Genomic DNA, 20,663 nt, shown 5'->3' with positions numbered 1-20,663 from the left:
AAACTGATGAGCATCACTGCAGAATCTCTTCCAGCTATCTGTTGCTATGTAATTTAGTAACAAAACAAAACAAACAAACAAAACCAAACATAAACAAAACAGTAACTACAAACAAAAACTCAGACATTTATTGTGCTCACTGAAGATTCAGACGAAGTGTAGTTGGCATAATTTGTCTCTGCTCTGTGATTTCTGGGGCCTCAGCTGGAAGATTCCAAGGCTAGGAAGAAGCTGGCACCATCTGAAGTCTGACAGTAGATGCTGCCTGTTGGCTGGGGCCTCAGTTCCTCTCCATATGAGACTCACTTCATGGTGGCTGGCATCCTCCAAATCAAGCTTCCCAAAAAGGAAGCCAGGAGGAAGCTGTATTACCTTTTTTGACTCAGCATCCAAAGGCACAAAATATTGCTTCTCCCATGTGGTTGCCCAGAGCCATTAGTCGCAGGCTCCACCTGATTCGAAGGGAAGAAACACAGACCTCCCACATCAAAAGACCTGAGGATAGGTTTTGAAAACCACCATACCAGCCATTTTATTGAATTTATTTTTAATAATTTTACTTTATTTAAATGAAGTAATATTAAATAATAGCAAAAAAATTTGAGACAAAAAATAATCCACAGATCTATTACTTAATTAAATGGATACTTTTCATTTGATCTGATTAGTTTCTAGGAAAAAAAAGCAATTTCATTTTTTGCCTATTTGTTATTATTTTGTCTTAGCTTTGCCAATTATTGTGTAACCACTGACAGAATTCAGTAACTTCTCTGGGCCACAGTTTTCTGTTATGTGAAATTAAGGGAATAATAATGCCTACCTCACCAAGTTGGTGCAGGCAGGAAGTGAAACAGTCGGTGTAGAGCTTTAAGAACTATGCCTGGCATCAACCAGTAATATACCAAAAGGTAAAGTTTTCTTTTAAAAAAACTATTGCTAAAATCATGCATTCTGCATTTTCCCTTAGCATTATGGCATGAATATTTTTGCATTTTGCTAACACTATTCTCCCACACTCATTAACCTTAACTCCTGATCATCCTTAAGGTAACCCCCGTTAGTGCGTTATGAATATTCTCCCACAACCATAAACACATGTATTTTTCACAAGGCATCACTGTTTACTTTTGTAATTTGGAAGAACACTCTATACTTTCATTTATAAGTTGCTTTTCTCATGTAGCAATATATCATGGACATCTCTCCAGGTCAATTGACGTAGCTCTAACTCATTTTTTTTAAGTCAAATAATATTCTATAGATTTACTATAACTTTTAAAATTATTCCCCAGTTGATTCCCAAACTAAACATTTGGTTTAGTTCCAGTTTGCTGCCATTTTAACAATACTGCAATAAATGTCTTAAAGAAAGCTACTCACCTATTGATACTCTTGTTTCTAGAGGATACAGTTCCAGCACATACCTGTAGTTTCATAAGGAGGTTACAGAGATGGATACATGTTTTGTTCTCTAAGGGGCTAATCTGGTGAGGAGACAGACATTTAAACAAGTAATTAGAATACAGTGTGATAGTGATTATAAAATGGAAATTTGTATATCCAGTTATTTGATTGCTATTTTGGGGGAAATAAAACATTAAAAAAATCAAACTAGCACCTTCTTTTGAGAGCTTTTAATGTGTAAGATCCAGAATTATTGGAAGAGTCTGCCTAGTATGTCAAAAAACACACTGAAATGTTATTGCTTTAGAAGGGGCCAGATGTTTCCAGATGTCTTTTCCAGACCTAATTTGTAACTCTATGGTAAGAAGAAGGTTGTACTAGCAAGAGTACATTCATCATGAGATGATTACCTAAATGAATCCAACAGTTTTTTTTCAGGGAACAGCGCTCTTTATGTGCTGGTTAATCTAGGTTCATACCCCACTTTTGTTATTTCCACATGTGTTATCCAAGTTTCCTCTCTCACTGGCAGATCTGTAAAGTTCAGGAGAAATCTTGCAATAGAGAAGAAATATGTGTTTATAATTAAGGGCATGTACATAATATTAAAGGCCTTGATGAAGTTTCACAGAACATTAAATTTAACAAAACTGTCAAAAGAGGCCTAGTCTATCCGTAAGAAGTTAGAAAATGCCCCACTTCAAACAAGCCTTTGCTTGAATGTGTGCTAATAACCCTGATTCTGTTTTATTACATCTCCAGGGGGAGCTGCAAACTTTTGGGAACTTCTAATTTATGCCATACTCCCTTTTGGAGCCATCAGTTAGACAGCAGTTAATGGGATATACTTAATATCCTGATCCCATAATTTGGCAAGGGCTAGAGTGACCCATTGGTAGGTCTCCTCAGCCTGTCTCTTTTAATTATATTTATGGGAATAAAAGACAAGTTTGTTTTGCTCTGCTATGAAGAGGTAGATAAAAATCCCAAATGAAAATTTAAAAACATGAGATGGTTGACCAGATCAAGCCCCATGTGTCCTAGTGATAATTTTCTTTCAAAAGTTCTAAGGAAGAAAGACTTTGACTTTCATGGGATAATTTAGCAAGCAATTTTCCTGTTTTCTTCCACTTCTAAAAGACTTAAGAATGAACTTCCTAGGCTGGCACACAGCTAGTAATGGTCAGAAACATCTGATTCCTCTCCAGGAAACCCACGTGAAAAACTGTCCTCCCACTACATGACCACAACCCATACTCCTGCCACGTCACCCATGTCTTGATTCCCTCTGCACGAGCTCTTCAAACCAACAAGATTTTTGGTTGGTGGCTGCACTTTGTCCCCTGGTGTCTCAGTCCAAAGAGTCTCCTTCTCGCCTCCTTTCTTTTTCTTTTTCTTTTCTTTTTTTTTCTTTTTTGAGATGGAGTCTTGCTCTGTCGCCCAGGCTGGAGTGCAGTGGCACGATCTCAGCTCACTGCAAGCTCTGCCTCCCGGATTCACGCCATTCTCCTGCCTCAGCCTCCCGAGTAAGTGGGACTACGGGTGCCCGCCACCATGCCCAGCTAATTTTTTGTATTTTTAGTAGAGATGGGGTTTCACCGTGTTAGCCAGGATGGTTTTGATCTCCTGACCTTGTGATCCACCTGCCTCGGCCTCCCAAAGTGCTGGGATTACAGGCATGAGCCACCGTGTCCAGCCCTTGCCTCCTTTCTTTCCCTCAGCTTACCTGGTTCCCTGGGCTCATCACTTCAGTCTTTTCACCAGGACCTTTCTTTTTCTTTTCTTTTCTTTCTCTCTTGTTTTTTTGTTTTTGTTTTTTTTTTGAAGGAGTTTTACTCTTACTGCCCAGGTTGGAGTGAAATGGCACAATGTCGGCTCACTGAAACCTCTGCCTCCCAGGTTCAAGCCATTCTCCTGCCTCAGCCTCCCAAGTAGCTGGGATTACAGGTGCCTGCCACCATGCTCAGCTAATTTTGTATTTTTAGTAGAGACAGGATTTCACCATGTTGGTCAGGCTAGTCTTGAACTCCTGACCTCAAGTGATCTACCCACTTCGGCCTCCCAAAGTGCTGGGATTATAGGCGTGAACCACCGCGCCCAGCCCACATTTTCTGATCCTATGTCTATGCTCTTCAGAACTGAGGGAGAGTATTACTGAAGAATGCAGATTCCTGCCATGCCTGACTTTCAACATCAGTTGGACCCTTAATATTACTCAATAATCTTTCACCTATTTCTAAACAGCTCCCTCTCCTATACCCCACAGAACAAAATCCTTGTTTTCACTTGCCCGCCTGCCCTGATCTGGCAGTCTTTTAATACACTGAGAAAAGGAAGTGAGAAGTTTGGTCTGACTTTTTATTACTGAGCTCATGCTGTGTCCTTCTGCTTACTTCTTTATCTTCTAGGAGTGTATGAACTGTGCCAGTCATTCACAATTTGTTTTTCTATTCCATCTACTCTTAAGAATTTGGCCCATTCCCGTCAGTAGTAATGTCCACTAAAAGAAAAATTTTCCATTTTAGATCTATACCTCCCATGGGGTGCTGTTTCTCAGCATCACTAGGGAGTGAGCAAGTGTGACCTTAAAAATCCCTAGGTGACTCTGACCTTACCTCATACTCCCCACTGCCCTGCCCTCTATGGAAATGTTTTCTGTCACCCTCCCTCTCCACTGGAAAATGTCTGGGTCTAGGATATAGCTAGCAGTTGGCCTAACATGCAATCCCATTGTTTTGGTGGCTTTCAGAAATTTGAAACTCTCTTGTTTTAAATTGTTGTAGTTACTTGCCTGTGTCTTTCGGTCTTGTCACTCCCTAGTCATGCATGTTGCATCTGCACCTGAACACCTAACCCATGTTGCAGAATATCATACACCTGTCTGCTAACTGAGGTCACATAAAATATATGATCATGATCTCCAAATTAACATGTAACACAATCAGATGCTTTCAATATACTTCCACAGTAAAGTCACTCTTCTACTCTGATTGTGAATAGACAACTATTTGACAGCTTATTCTCTGTCCCCAAATCTTTGTCATCCTTTACTGATCTCACCTTATACTTCATGAATAAAATAGATGCCATCAAGTCTTTCACCTTGTCTTACCCCCAATTCCAACAAATCACCAGCCTCTTTGGCCACATTCACTGCTTTCCCTTGAGTATGGTGGACAACATGTCTTTGCTCCTATTTTAAAACAAGCATATCCCCTTTCATCTTTTCAAAGACTTTACTCTTAAAGTCATCATTTCTATTTTGCATCGTTAATTTATCTTTTTTTTGCTGGATCACTCCCTTCAGCAACCATGCCATGCCTTAATGTCACAAACCCCATTCCTTTGAATTCATATCCCTCTTCATCTGTTGCTCCATTCTGGCCACTATTCACAGAAAATCTCCTAAAAGAGTTTCATGCAGTCACTGTCTACACCGCTCCATGTCCCACATTCTCTTCAACACACTCTCGTTGGGTTCTTATCAAGATCATTACAGAAGTGACACTTGTTAAAATCTCTAATAACTTCCATCTTGCCAAATCCAATGATGTATTTTCAGTTTTCAACCCACTGGAACTCTCTCCAGTATTTTATCACTACATCCTTCTTGAAATACTTTCACTTTTCTTCTAAAATAACAGAAAACTCCTTGTTTTCTTCATATGTCAGTGACCAACTCTTTTTCTCTTTATTCAGCTCCTCCTTTTTTAGGCTACTGAATGCTTTAGTTCCCCAGTACCAAATTCTTGGCTTTCTTGTATGTCTAGAGTCACTCATCTCATCACATGGTTTATATACTAGTTCTGATTTGAACAAATACTTTTCATATTTGAAAAATATGAATATAAAGTATGTGAATAGCAATATGAATATCATACTTGAATATCAAATATATGAAATATTTGTTCATAACTTTTAAATTTATATCTCCAGCCCAGCCCAGATTTCCACCCAATCACCACTACCCACCAACTTCACATGAATACGTTTAACTGTGAAGATGTTCATTTGAACATGTAATAAACATCCTACTTTACATGACCCAAACAAATCTATTTATTTCTCACTTCTCCCACTGAACAAATAATTGTTGCTTCACAAACTTCCCCTATCTCAGTAAAAGGCATCATCCATCAGTTTGCTAATATGCCAAACCTAGGAGTCATCCTTAATTCTTCTCACATTTACTTTATCAGCAAATTCTGTAGAATCTTATTCCAAAAAAGTGGAAGCCAACCACCTCTCCCATCTTAAAGCTATAACCCTACTCCAAGCCACCATCATCTCACTTCTGGACTATTTATTTCCTAGGACTGCCAGAACAAAGTATCACAAGCTGAGTGATTTGAGCCATACAGTTCTGGAGGCTAGAAGTTCAGGATCAAGGTACTGGCAGGGTTTCTTCCTTCTGAGTGCTGTGAGAGAGAATGCCTGTTGCCTAGATCCTGGTGGTTTCCTGGCAATTTTTGGTATTCCTTGGTCTGTAGAAGTAGGACCCTACTGTCTGCCTTCCTCTTCAGATAGTTTTCTCCAGGTTATATATATAACCTGCCGGTGTTATATATATGTGGATTAGTCATATTGGATTCAAGCCCATCCTAATGAGGCTACCTCCATAAAGTCCCTATTTCCTAATAAAGTTATATTATAATATACTAGGAGTTACAACTTCTTTGACATATAGATTTTAGAGGGACACAACCAATCCATAATGATTACTGAAACAGTTTCCTATCTGACTTTTTTTGACTACTCTCTTGTTCCCTTATTACCTATTATTCACACAGTGAGATAGTGAACTTTCTAAAATATAAATCACACCATGTCACTCCCCTGCTTAAAACTTTACATTGACTTCCCTTTATAACAAGAATAAAATCTTCTCATTGGAGCCTATTAAGATCTAGTCCCACCACTTTGACTGCATCTCCTTCTAGTCTCCTATCACTCATTGGACTCCAACCTTTCTAGCTTTCATTCAGCTCCTGAAATCCTCCAAGCTCATTCCTGCTTCAGGACCTTTGTACTTGCTGTTTCTGCAGTTTGGAATACTTTCATAGAGTCTTAAAACTACTTTCTTTCCATTATTCAAGTCTCAATTTGAGTGTCACTTTCTCAAAGACCTTCCCTAACCAACCTAGCCAAAGCAATTGCCCTGTCAAATCTTCTACTACATTACCATATTTTTTTTTACTTCTAAGTGCCTTAGATCATCTTATTTGTTCTTGTACCTTTTTTTTTTTTTTACTATCTAGTTTAGTGGAACGAAAACTCTATGAAGACATGAACTCCATCTGCCTTCCTCATTCTTGAATTTTTATTTCTTTCAGCATGGCATACAGCAGCCACTCAACAAATATTTGTTAGTGGACAAGTCAGCCTCTTCTTGGTGTTGCTTAGTAATCATATTGGTAGTCATTTCAGTATGTGGGGTTGTAATTTGTCTGAAACTAGAAATGTTAACTCATCTGCAGAGGGTCAGTGATCTCTTACCAGCTCCTCCCATGCCTTGGACCACACATCAATTCACCATTTCCAATGTATTAAGCAACTGTATGTTTTCATCACATAGATTAATCATCTGGGTATTGTCTGAAGATTATTATCCTTGAATATAGAAATTGGAGGTAAAGGGCCAAGTGTGGTGGCTCACGCCTGTAATCCCAGTACTTTGGGAGGCTGAGGTGGGTAGATCACCTGAGGTCAGGAGTTCAAGACCAGCCTAGCCAACGTGATGAAACCCCATCTCTACTGAAAATAGAAAAAATTAGCCGGGCGTGGTGGTGGGTGCCTGTAATCCCAGCTACTCTGGAGGCTGAGGCAGGAGAATCACTTGAACCCAGGAGGTAGAAGTGGTTGCAGTGAGCCGAGATCGTGCCATTGCACTCCACCCTGGGCAACAAGAGCAAAACTCTATCTCAAAACAACAACAAAAAAAGAAATTGGAGGTAAAGTAAGCTTCAAATGGTTCTGCTTTGTCTTACTTTTCTACAAACATTTAAATTATCTGTTAAAGACAACAATTTTCCTCTTTTCTTGTTCTATTTTGCACATCATTTTGCCAAGAAGCCATTTTTATTTTTCCCACTTTGTTTCTTTTTAGACAAAGTCCTGCTCATTCAATAAGTAAGACTGTTGGACAGTTACTTTGGTTTCATGCCATTCTTTTATGGTAGACTTCAAAGCTCTGAGATTTTTTATTTTTGAGATGGAGTCTTGCTCTGTTGCCCAGGCTGGAGTGCAATGGCGCGGTCTCGGCTCACTGCAACCTCCGTCTCCCAGGTTCAAGTGATTCTCCTGCCTCAGCCTCCCAAGTAGCTGGGACTACAGGCACGTGCCACCACACCCGGCTAATTTTTGCATTTTTAGTAGGGACAGGGTTTCACTCTGTTGGCCAGTCTGGTCTTGAACTCCTGACCTCATGATCCGACCACATTAGCCTCCCAAAAGTGCTGGGATTACAGGTGTAAGCCACTGCTCTTGCCTACTCTGAGATCTTTTTGTAGTCACATTTACTGTTCAGCTGATTCTTCATTTTCTTACATACTGCAATTATTTGTGATGGTAGTATCAGAATTTGGCACTTAAACTCTTCCAACTTTATTGAGCCATGACTGCTTTAAGAATCTCTAGACATATTATCATAGCTTTCCCCCCCTAAAACATTCTGAAACCCGATTCTTGAAGGTCTAGAATATGTATGTGACTAGGCCCTTCTCTTGCATTTTTTGGAACCTGGCATAATAGAATTGTTCATTTCCTGTAATTTTATCACTGATGGCTAGCTTTCTATCATATTTGAGGGATACATTCAGGAAAGAGCACACATCTTCCTTCTATCTGCCACCTTATCACTCACAAGAGTCTCCATCCATCCTATATGCTCCTGTGCCCAGTACCTTAATCCTTTTTGATGCCTGTGGACCCTTGTCTTTGTTTCAGAGAAGTTTAGTCTTAAGGATATGGTGTATAAGGTTCAAAGGATCAGCAATTTAGTCTATTACCATCACTTGCTGTCTCTGTGACTTCATGTGAGTTGCTCATCTCCTCTGAGTCATTGATTTCTCTCCTCTAAAATGGAACAATGAATCCCTATTTACATCTCACAGTTGGTGTGAGGATCATTTGGAATAAAGTGTGTAGAAACACTTGGAAAACTATTGAGATTATATCCTATTGAGACACCCAGGCTGCCAATCTAGTTTGCTTGTTGTATCCATTTTTAATTTTTTAGGCAGCATTTAAAACCACAGATACTTTGCATAAAATCCAGAACTTTGGCTTTCCTTAGACAATTGGAAGGTCAGGTTCCACTGAGCATTCCAACATGACAACAGTTTTCTGGAGCTAAGAGGCGGATGGCCCTCAGAATGGGTAGGGCTTGTGATGTAACAGTCTGTACTTACTGAATTTCCCCCAGCCACTTCATACATTTACTTTGAAGTCTCTATTCTAAAGTCTATTCACCAGATTTATAGTTGAAATCTACCAAAGGTACAAAGAGGAGCTGGTACCATATCTGCTGAAACTATTCCAAAAAATTGAAAAAGAGGTACTCCTCCCTAACTCATTTTATGAGGCCAGCATCATCTTGATAAGAAAACCTGGCAGAGGTACAACTAAAGAAGAAAACTTCAGGCCAATATCCCTGATAAATATGGATGCATAAATCCTCAATAAAATACTGACAAACTGAATCGAGCAGCACATTAAAAAGCTTTTCTACCACTATCAAGTAGGCTTTATCCCCAGGATGCAATGCTGGTTCAATATAAAAAGAACTAGGCAAAAGCCACATGATTATCTCAATAGACACAAAAAAGGCCTTTAATAAAATTCAACATCCCTTCATATTAAAAACTCTCAATAAGCTAAGTATTGAAGGAACATCCCTCAAATAATAAGAGCCACTTATGACAAACTCGCAGCCAATATCATGCTGAATCGGCAAAAACTGGAAGCATTCCCCTTGGAAACCAGCACAAGACAAGGATGCCCTTTCTTTCCACTCCTATTCAACACAGTATTGGAAGTTTTGGCCAGGGCAATCAGCCAAGAGAAAGAAAGAAATGATAGTCAGATAGGAAGAGAGGAAATCAAATTATCTTTGTTTGCAGATGACATTATCCTATATCTAGAAAACCCCATTGTCTCAACCCAAAAGCTTCTTAAACTGATAAGCAACTTTAGCAAAGCCTCAGGATACAAAATTAGTGTGCAAAAATTGCTAGCATTTTTATACACCAACAACAGGCAAGCACAGAGCCAAATCATGAATGAACTCCCATTCACAATTGCTACAAATAGAATAAAATACCTAAGAATACAGCTAACAAGGGAAGTGAAGACCTCTTCAAAGAGAACTACAAACCACTGTTTAAGAAAATAGGAGAGGACACAAACAAATGGAAAAAAATTCCATGCTCATCAATGGGAAGAATAAATATTGTGAAAATCATCACACTGCTCAAAGTAATTTATAGATTCAATGCTATTTCCATTAAACTACCATTGACATTCTTCACAGAATTAGAAATAACTATTTTAAAATTCATATGAAACCAAAAAAGAGCCCAAATAGCCAGGGCAATCCTAAGCAAAAAGAACAAAGCTAGAGGCATCACCCTATCCAACTTCAAACTATACTACAATTCTACAGTAACCAAAACAGCATGGTACTGTACAAGAACAGTCACATAGACCAATGGAACAGAATAGAGAACCCAGAAATAAGGCCACACACCTACAACCATCTGATCTTCAACAAACATGACAAAAACAAGCAATGGGGAAAATATTTCCTGTTTAATAAATGGTGCTGGGAGAACTGGCTAGCCTTATGCAGAAATTTGAAACTGGACCCCTTCTTTATACCTTATACAAAAATTAACTCAAGATGGATTAAAGACTTAGATGTAAAACCCAAAACTATAAAAACCCTAGAAGAAACCCTAGGGAATACCATTCAGGACATGGGCACAGGCAAAGATTACATGACGAAAATACCGAAAGCAATTGCAACAAAAGGAAACATTGACAAATGGGATCTAATTAAACTAAACAGTTTCTGCACAGCAAAAGAAGCTATCATCAGATTCAATAGACCACCTACAGAATGAGGAAAAAAATGCAATTTATTTATCTGACAAAGGTTTAGTATCTAGAGTCTATAAGGAACTTAAACAAATTTACAAGAAAAAAAAACCCTATTAAAAAGTGGGCAAAGGACATGAACAGACACTTCTCAAAAGAAGACATTCATGTGGCCAACAAACATGAAAAAAAAACTCAACATCACTGATCATTACAGTAATGTAAATCAAAACCACAATGAGATACCATTTCACAACAGTCAGAATGGCAGTTTTTAAAAAGCCAAGAAACCACAGATACTGGCAAGACTGTGAAGAAAAAGGGATGCTTTTACACCATTGGTGGGAGTGTAAATTAATTCAACCATTGTGGAAGACAGTGTGGCAATTTCTCAAAGATCTAGAAGCAAAAATACCATTTGACCCAGCAATCCCATTACTGTGTATATACCCAAAGGAATGTAAGTCATTCTATTATAAAGATACATGCATGCATATGTTCATTGCAGCACTATTCACAATAGCAATGACATAGAATCAACCCAAATGCCCATCAATGATAGACTGGATAAAGAAAATGTGGTACATATACACCATGGAATACTATGCAGCCATAAAATGGAAGGAGATCATGTCCTTTGCAGGGACACGAATGAAGCTGGAAGCCTTATCCTCAGCAAACTAACACAGGAACAGAAAACCAAACACTGCATGTTCTCACTCATAAGTGGGATCTGAATGATGAGAACACATGGACACATGTGGGGAGACAACACACACTGGGGCCTGTTGGGGTGGGGGTGGGGGAGGAAGAGCATCAGGGAGAATAGCTAATGGATGCTGGGCTTAATAGCTAGGTGATGGGTTGTTCTGTGCAGCAAACCATCATGGCACACGTTTACCTATGTAACAAACCTGCACTTGCTGCACATATATCCCGGAACTTAAAATAAAAGTTGAAGAAAAAAAATCTTTTTACCTTGCCTGTTACAGATCATTTAAAAAAATATCAAGGATAGCTGGGTATGGTGGCTTACGCCTGTAATCCCAGCACTTTGGAAGGCCGAGGTGGGTGGTCAGGAGTTCAAGACCAGATTGGCCAACATGGTGAAACCCTGTCTCTACTAAAAATACAAAAATTAGCCAGGTGTGGTGGCGGGTGCCTATAATCCCAGCTACTCAGGAGGCTAGGCAGAAGAATCGCTTGAACCCCTGAGGCAAATGTTGTAGTGAGCTGAGATCGCGCAATTGCACTTCACTGCGTGACAAGAGTGAAACTCCATCTCTAAAAATAAAAATAATAAAATAATAAAAATGAAATGCCAAGGACAGAGCACAATATTAAAAGTAAGAGATTCCTAAAATTTGTAGAACAGCAATGATGCCATAATGTGGTATTTCTTTATTTAGTGCTGATTTGTTAACTTTCAGATGATCTCCAAATCACCACTTAGCTATGCTATTTCTGGAGTAAGTCTTGTAAAATAGAGAAATTTTTATCGTAGGTGTTAATTATAATAGTACCTTTATTAAACAGGAAAAATATTAAATATAAGATATTCTAAGCAAAGTCAGAGAGGCTGAGAGAAGGAAAATTTTTCACTCCTAAGAAAAGATAAAGATAGAAATCTTTAAATTTGACTAGCTGAATTGAGTGAAAAATTTCATGTCTAAACTAGAGCTGAGTGTGGCAAATTGCAAACCAAAGGGACTGATTTTTGCCTCCAGAGACATTGTGTCTGCAATTCTGAATAAATTCCTCTGGATGCTATAGTGTCTCTGAGCATCTGGCCTGAGTTTTTTTTTTTTTTTCTCTCTCTAGAGTTAATAATTGAAGAATTGAAAGTTGAAATCATACAAGCTCAATATCGTCTATAAAGTGCATTTATTATTAAAACAATATTGTAAACATGAAGCAGATTAGACTCTAAATGTGATTTCAAGGAATAAAATACTATCCACAGTGAGAACAAAGAACAAGGTGTTTTAACATCTTCCTCAGTTATTTTCCCTGGGATTGGTGGATTCTCACCTGGCTTCACCTTGGCCTGCTTCCTTCCTCTCACAGTCTGAAGTTCTTTGCACAAACTTCTTTAAGGATGTGCCAGCTCTCCTTGCTGCTGCTTTGAGGCTTGACAGCCAAATGCCAAGTAATTCCCTTTAAACTGAAGATTTTCAGCCGCTATACTTGGCTTTCTTTTCTTGGCAGCCTAATTTAACCACCGCCCCCCCCCCCCCCCTTTTTTTTGGAGATGGAGTTTTGATCTTATCGCCCAGGCTGGAGTGCAATGGCTGATCTCAGCTCACTGCAACCTCCACCTCCCAGGTTCAAATGATTCTTATGCCTTAGCCTCCTGAGTAGCTGGGATTACCGGCGCCTGCCACCACACCTAGCTAATTTTTGTATTTTTTGTAGAGACAGGGTTTTGCCATGTTGGCCAGGCTGGCCTTGAACTCCTGACCTCAGGTGAGCTGCCCTCCTCAGCCTCCCAAAGTACTGTTATTACAGGTGTGAACCACCGCACCTGGCCTTAATTTAGCTCTTTTTACTAAAACAGTCTTATGATCAGAGTGTGTTTCCATATGTTTCTCCAATGGTACTTCTTTCTTTCTTTTTTCTTTTTTTTCTTTCTTATTTTTTTTTGAGATGAAGTCTAGCCCTGTCGCCCAGGCTGGAGTGCAGTGGCATGATCTCAGCTCACTGCAACCTCCACCTCCAGGGTTCAAGCAATTCTCCTGCCTCAGCCTCCTAAGTAGCTGGGACTATAGGTGCGCATAAGCACATCCAGCTAATTCGTACTTTAGAATTGATATTAAACTCATGTGGCATTCATGTAGGCTGAAATGGTCCTCCTTCTTTTTGCTTCTACCCAGACACAGGGCTGTCTTTGCCATTGCTCCTGACTCCTTCTTCTTAGTATTTGCTTGATGTGACAATCACCATGTATGTACGTGTCCTTCACCCTGGGAAACTCGTTCAAACAATAGGTTGGGTTTTTTTCTTGTTTTGTTTTTGGTTTCTGCCATCCCCAGGCTGATAGGAGGGAAGACATTAAAAAAGACATTATTTTTCACTATATACTCATAACAAAAAGAAGAAAAGAACACTGTCATCACTGAATACAAAAAGGTATGTGAATTTCCTATGGACATTTTTTTTCTTTTGGTGGATATTAATACCATAAGGACAGTAGCTTGTGTAACAAGAGACTATTGGATACAAATTAATGTTTAGCAGTTTTATTGACATCAATTTTTTATAATTAGAATTACATTAATCTCAATACGGTAATTAAGTCCAGAATTTTGATGTTATTCAATTTTGTTACAAATAATTTGGAATGTTCAATTACTCAAAATACCGCTTAATGATTTAAGCATGTGGATGAATGTTTTTCACAGCCAAAACTTAGTAATGCTATTCAAGGGCAAGAAGCTATTAAATAGGCAGAAATTTGAAATCAATTATTGCTTGATTTCAGGTGTCCAAAACAATGGCATCTCAAGTACATATTGAACTTCTCAAATGGTCATGCACTCATTACTGTGGAGTAAAAAAGGAAGGAACGAGGGAAGGGAGGAAGGGAAGGAAGAAAGAAGGAAAAAAAAAGAAGGGAAAAGGAAAGAAAGAAAGAAGTAAAAGAAAGAAGGGAAAAAGGAAGGGAAAGGAAAGGAAAAAGGAAAGGAAAGGAAAGAAAGAGAAAGATAAGCATGTTCTTTTAGTGACAGCTTTATGTAATGAAAAATGATTCTTCTGGGCTGGACTTGGTGGCTTACACCTGTAATCCTAGCACTTTGGAAGGCCCAAGGAGGGAGGATTGCTTGAGCTCAGGAGTTCAAGACCAGCTTGGGCAACATAGCAAAACCTCATCTTTACTAAAATTCCAAAAAAAATTAGCCAGATATGGTGATGTGTGCCTGTAGTCTCAGCTACTTGGTGGGGCACTGAGGCCAGTGGATCTCTTGAGCCTGGGAGGTTGAGGCTGCAGTGAGCTATCATCATGCCACTGCACTCCAACCTGGGTGACAGAGCGAGACCCTGTCTCAAGAAAAGAAAAATGAAAAAGAAAAAAATTATTCTGTAACATTATCTTGTAATGCTCATGTGATAGTACTACCTGCATTTTAATCTAATTGTTTATTTAATTGTCTATCTTCACTCAATTATAATGTTTGTATAGGCAGGGATCATGCTTTTCTTGCTTATTCTTGTAATCCCTAACACCATGCTTGCCATAGAGAAATTGCCATGTATCTCTACCTCTCTATTCACTGAATGATGTTTGTTCCCCTGATATCCCTGAAATTATTATTATTATCATTTTTAATAGAAAAAGGACAACATGCATGACTATATAGGGTGGTCTGTTAGTAGAGTCTGGCCCAAGTATCCAACAATACTAAAAACCAAGTGAGTTCCTACTTTGGCTCCTCCTTCCTAACTCTCTTGAAATCTCAGCCTTTCGAATCTTTGCCATGCTGACGGTAAATAAAGGCATGCCAAGAAAAGAAGGGGTGTGGGTGGGGTTTTGCCTAAGATTCCCTAGAGAGCTCTTAAAAATACTGACTCACAGGCCCCACCCAGCCCATGAACTTCTGTTTCAATTGATATTGAGTGATGTCCAGAGAATCACTATTTTAAAGACTCCCAGATGATTCAGTGTTCAGCCTGGGTTGAGAAACAATTGGTCTAGCTAGTCAAATCAACCTACTTTAGTTGATTTGATCACAAGCTCCCAAGTAGGAACAGTGGTGATGTGGCTGACTCACATTACCAGAGTATAAGGGAGTGCCCATAATTAAAGCTCTACCCTTGCCCCAACACTGTGGTCCAATAAATGTCAACATTTTTGATCCTGGCCATTCTGGTGAAGGAGAGCCTGGGAGTGAAGGAAGGGATGGAGGGAGTAAGGAAGAACAGACCCTGCCTTTGTGGTTAGAGTCAAAAACATTCATTGAACCATCATTAAATAGGTACTTGTTGAGGACCTACTATTGGCCAGGTACCAAGCCCTGTGACCACACCAGTGAAAAACACCAGCCAAATCCCTGCCTTCACAGAGGTAACTATATTCTAGGGGCCAAGACATAGAATACACAAATGGTTATATCAATGTCATTGATATCAATGGATAGTATGAGAAGAAAATTAAAGCAGTGTCGAGTAGAGTGAAGGGGACAGAGTAAGGGTGAGACAGGTTGGTTGGGAAAACAGCTCTGAGCAGATGATGTCTGAGTTGAGACCTGGATGAAGAGAAGGAGTCAAGGTAAGACCGATGTGAGAGCTGGGGGAACATCAAGGGAAATAGCTCCTGAGTTGAGGATGCTCTTGGCATGTTCAGAATTAACAAGAAAGTCCTTGGGGTGAGAATGAGCATATGGTGTTGGGCCTCAGAGGCCAGGGATAGGAGTCTAGGATTTGTCTCAAGTGTGATACAAAGCTTTTGGAGAATAGTGAGCAGAAGATGGATTGATCTAATTTTATTTTAAAAATATTGCTCTGATTGATATAGGGGATATAGTCAATACATATCCTGATAGTAAGGAAAATGGATTATAGGGACTAAGATTAGAAGAAGGACCATGATTTGGGAGGCCATTGCATGGTCCAAGTAGTCGAGAGTAGATTAGATTAGGATTGTAGCCATGGAGGTGGGAGAAACAGTAAGATGTGGGATATATTTGAAAGTAGGAGTGGCGAAGACTTGCTGATGCATTCAGTGTTGGGTGTAAGAAAAAGAGAAAATTCACCTGGGCTGGTTATAGTATTAAGTTACTGTAAACTGAATCCTGAATGCTTAAATACTGTGAGATACATAGTGAGCCCTCAATAAATGTTGGCTATGATCAAACATCCAACTGAAAGTGTTAAATAGACCATTGACCATTAAGTCTGCAGCTCAGGGAAAGGATAGAGCTGGAGATATACATTTGGGAGTCACCAGGGTATGGTGGGATTTAAAACCATTGGACTAGATGAAATCAAGGGTGTGAGAATATAAAGCTGAGAGTGAAGTTCCAGAGCATTTCAACATGTGGAGACTGAGAGCCAAAGAGGAGAACCCAGAAGAGAAGGCTGAGAGGGAAGGGCCCTGAGATTGGAAGAAATTTTGGAGCATGGCAAGACCTCGAAGTCAAGTGAAGAAAGTATTTTAAGGTGGGAATCGACGAAAATATTGTTGACAAGTATTCAAAAACAGTGGAGTATGAGAACGACCATTGGAGGTTGTGGGTGACCTTTTTAAGCTCTGAGCTGGAAATCTGTAGGGGGTTCCTCTGGCATTTCTTCAAGTCACTTGCTCTTTCTTGGAGGAATGTCTTAATCTTGGCTTGTTCTTCTTTTTCACTTTTCACATAGCTTTTCATTATCTTGCTCATTCTGTGAAGCAAGTAACTAACTCTGCTTACCTTTAAAACTGAAGAAGTTTTATGTTAAAGACTAGCCCCATTCAGGAATCATGAACTAAGCTTTCTGCAACAATAATACTTACTAACCACTCAGGCTATTATATAAATGCCACTTACATGAATACATTGAGAAGTGGGCATGAAAATGGCCATTATTTACATAAATAAAATATTTTAATTTTAATTTAAAATTACATGTGAATTTCACATGATAAACCAGAGTTTAAGATGCCAATAGCTCTTGAATTATAATTTTAGGAGAGAGAATGCTGCAGTTTGGAAAGTGGTGCTTGGCATCAACAATCTAGACCATCCATCAGTGTTCATGCAGACACGCTTTGTGAAGACCATCATCCTGCATCCCCGCTACAGTCGAGCAGTGGTGGACTATGACATCAGCATCATTGAGCTAAATGAAGACATCAGTGAGACTGGCTACGTCCGGCCTGTCTGCTTGCCCAGCCCGGAGCAGTGGCTAGAGCCTGATACGTACTGCTATATCACAGGCTGGGGCCACATGGGCAATAAAAGTAAGCCAGTGTATTAGTCCATTCTCATGTTGCTATAAGCACATACCTGAGATTGGGTAATTTATAAAGGAAAGAGGTTTAATTGAGTCACAGTTCTGCAGGGCTGGGGAGGCCTCAGGAAACTTACAGTCATGGTGGAAGGGGAAGCAAACATGTCCTTCTTCACATGGCAGCAGCCAGGGGAAGTACCAAGCAAAAGGGGGAAAAGCCCCTTATAAAACCATCAGACCTCGTGAGAACTCACTATCAAGAGGGTAACTGTCCCCCATGTTTCAATTATCTCCCACCAGATCCCTCCCATTACACATGGAGATTATGGGAACTACAATTCAAGATGAGATTTGGGTGGGAACACAGCCAAACCATATCAGCCAGGATCTTCAGGAGCCTGAGAAACACTGTGTTCCTCAGTTGGGAGGCTGAGATGGGAGGATTTCTTGAGCCTACAAGGTGGAGTCTGCAGTGAGCCGAGATCTCACCACTGCCTGGGTGACAGAATGAGACCCAGTACCTAGAACCAAAAACTAGGTTGCTTTTGGCCATAATTTCCCATTTTCTCTTACAAAAAGGTAGCCACAAATGGTAAATACTTAGCGATGTATCGCACTTCATTTGCTGTGCGAATCATAGATAGACATTAATAATGAACCATGGCATTTAAAATGGTCAAGCTCAAATGCAGTCTCCAAAAATCCCACTCCACACCTCAGAATCTCTCTCCAGGGAGCTACTATAAATGTTTTGGAGCTTCCTTGTGGCAGGAGGAGACCTGCCACAACTGTGCTTTGGACTGTCTCTAACTGCCTGAAGATAGCCCAATGATAGAGACAGTCACAGGGAATCTGCAGTCAAGCTGCATGGTCATATCTCCAATTTTATGTTATGATTTGGTCTTATGTGTATTACATCTGTAGTACAACCTGTAAGTCCTTCAAGAAATCATATTGATTTGCTATTTGACTATTTAAATTCATTAAAATAGTTTGGCTGTGGAGATGACTTAAACATATAAAACATGTGGAAATTAAAAATGTGTACTATGTACTTACTCTCAGCCCCTACAATGGACTCTCTCATTCAGTTTGACCTAATTAAGAATAATAATTGTTTGTTTGTTTGTTTGTTTGTTTTTGAGACGAAGTCTCGCTCTGTCGCCCAGGCTGGAATGCAGTGGCACGATCGTGGCTCACTGCAACCTCTACCTCCCAGTTTCAAATGATTCTCCTGCCTCAGCCTCCCAAGTAACTGGGATTACAGGCATGCGACATGATGCCTGGCTAATTTTGTGTGTGTGTGTGTGTGTGTGTGTGTTTTTAGTAGAGACGAGGTTTTGCCATGTTGGCCAAGCTAGTCTCAAACTCCTGACTGCAGGTGATCCAGCCACCTGAGACTTAAAAAAACAAACAAGCAAACAAACAAAAAAAATTCTAAGTACAGCCTACTCTGCCCATATCAAGTATAATGCCATGGCTTTCAAGAATGATAATGTATATAGGCATTCTGTTATGGCCTTAGAAATTGTATATTTGAAAGAATTTTTTTCTTAAAATTTAGTCAGATAAGTTTTGAGTTACATTGTTTCATCAATTACAGAATGGAAAGGAAATTCAATAGGCAGAAGTCAATGACTTTTTCAAAAAAAACTCACATGTAACAATCCTCTGACAATATCCATATTGAACTCAGAGCGATATTGCAACATAATGCACACTCCACACATGTAGTATAGCATAAATTGAGCCCAGGAGTTCGAGACCAGCCTGGGAAACATGGTGAAACTGTTTGTACAAAAAAAAAAATTAGCTTGGCATTGTGGTGTGTGCCTGTAGTCCCAGCTACTTGGGAGGCTGAGGCGGGAGGATTTCTTGAGCCTGGAAGGTGGAGGCTCCAGTGAGCCAAGATCTCATCACTGCCTGGGTGACAGAATGAGACCCTGTCTGAAAAAAAAGCAAAATTCTGCTGAATTCAGTAAGAAGGACCTGGTTGATCTGACTATACAACTTTCAAGCTTACTATAAAATGGAAAAAAAAAAATAGCAACTGCCTAATTCACCAGAGTGTTGTAAAGATTAAAGACAATGAGACCCACTAGTGCCCAATAAATGTTAGCTATTTTTCTTATTCTTTAGACAACCTATGAAACATCCACTGCCTGCATCACATTGATTTTCCTAAAAATGGCTCTTTCTTCCTATAAGGTATCCAGTGATGCTTCACCATCACTGTTTCAAAGAAGAACAGTGTGTATAATTTTGCAGAATGGCTAAACAGTGAAAGATTCACGCTGTCTTGCTGCAAGAAATCCATTGTCGTTCTTCAAGAACTTTCAAGCAAGATGGAATTCACATATTCTCTCTGTCAATACCAAGGGATGGCTTTGAGCTTTTCAACATCTCTCTGTCATATCCTCTAGGATTAGAGGTTCTTACCTCAAGTAATGGCTGCTGGGGCACATACTGAGACACATTCTTTTCATCAAGAATAGGACAACCCTTCTCTGTTAGAATGAACAGGTTTTCTCTATTTTAGCAGAGCAGGACTATCATGCTGAGTTGACGCTGAACTGGCAGCCTCCTATCTGGCAGCCAGCAGAGCTCTGGCTTGATTGTTTCATTTTCTTTGTAGTAGCTATTGTTTTTGTTATAGCATATGATAAGGATGAACCAACTTACTTAACCAGTCTGGGCCTTGATTTCCCCGTTAATAAAATAAAGGAGTTTCACTGGATAATTGCTATGAACACTTCTAACTAGAAAATTCTGGTTCCAAACCAGCCGTGTCTTTAAAATGACATTTCAAGTAAAGAATATGCCTCTCTTGGTATAAAAATACTTATATTATATTTGCATTTCATATTTGGCTAGCCTCACTAGCCTCACTTTTGAGTCATTTTACCATCATATGTATATTCTTCTTATTATTATTTTTTTTCAAATTCAGTGCCTTTTAAGCTGCAAGAGGGAGAAGTCCGCATTATTTCTCTGGAACAGTGTCAGTCCTACTTTGACATGAAGACCATCACCACTCGGATGATATGTGCTGGCTATGAGTCTGGCACAGTTGATTCATGCATGGTAAGTTGCTTTCTGGTTACCAAGGAGATTCATTTCAACAGTAACTTCAGTGGATTCCCATAAACTCATTATTACTCACATACAGCCCTTTGGAAATATTTTTTGAAAATTGTTTGTTGCCAAATGTTTAATTATTTACAGCACATTTTCCT

General features: G+C 39.5%; 1 protein-coding gene across 19 annotated transcripts in view; it reads left to right on the top strand.

Moving 5' to 3' along the window:
• Positions 1-20,663, top strand: part of CORIN (corin, serine peptidase) — a 264,257-nt gene that overhangs the window by 238,472 nt on the left and 5,122 nt on the right. For 17 of the 19 annotated variants that reach the window (XR_012434810.1, XR_012434811.1, XM_045392336.3 and 14 more), the window contains 2 exons: positions 17,166-17,437; positions 20,378-20,511. Coding sequence is in view for 16 of the 19 variants with exons in the window: in XM_045392336.3 (XP_045248271.2) it covers positions 17,166-17,437; positions 20,378-20,511 (406 nt within the window). In the remaining 3 variants the exon portion in view is untranslated. Of the gene's footprint in view, positions 1-13,532; positions 13,602-17,165; positions 17,438-20,377; positions 20,512-20,663 lie in introns of those variants that run through there. The other 2 variants (XR_012434809.1, XM_065544971.2) reach the window with 1 other exon arrangement.

The sequence above is a fragment of the Macaca fascicularis genome, chromosome 5, assembly GCF_037993035.2.
Source record: "Macaca fascicularis isolate 582-1 chromosome 5, T2T-MFA8v1.1".
Taxonomy (NCBI): domain Eukaryota; kingdom Metazoa; phylum Chordata; class Mammalia; order Primates; family Cercopithecidae; genus Macaca; species Macaca fascicularis.
This window is presented reverse-complemented; position numbering and strand designations above follow the sequence as displayed.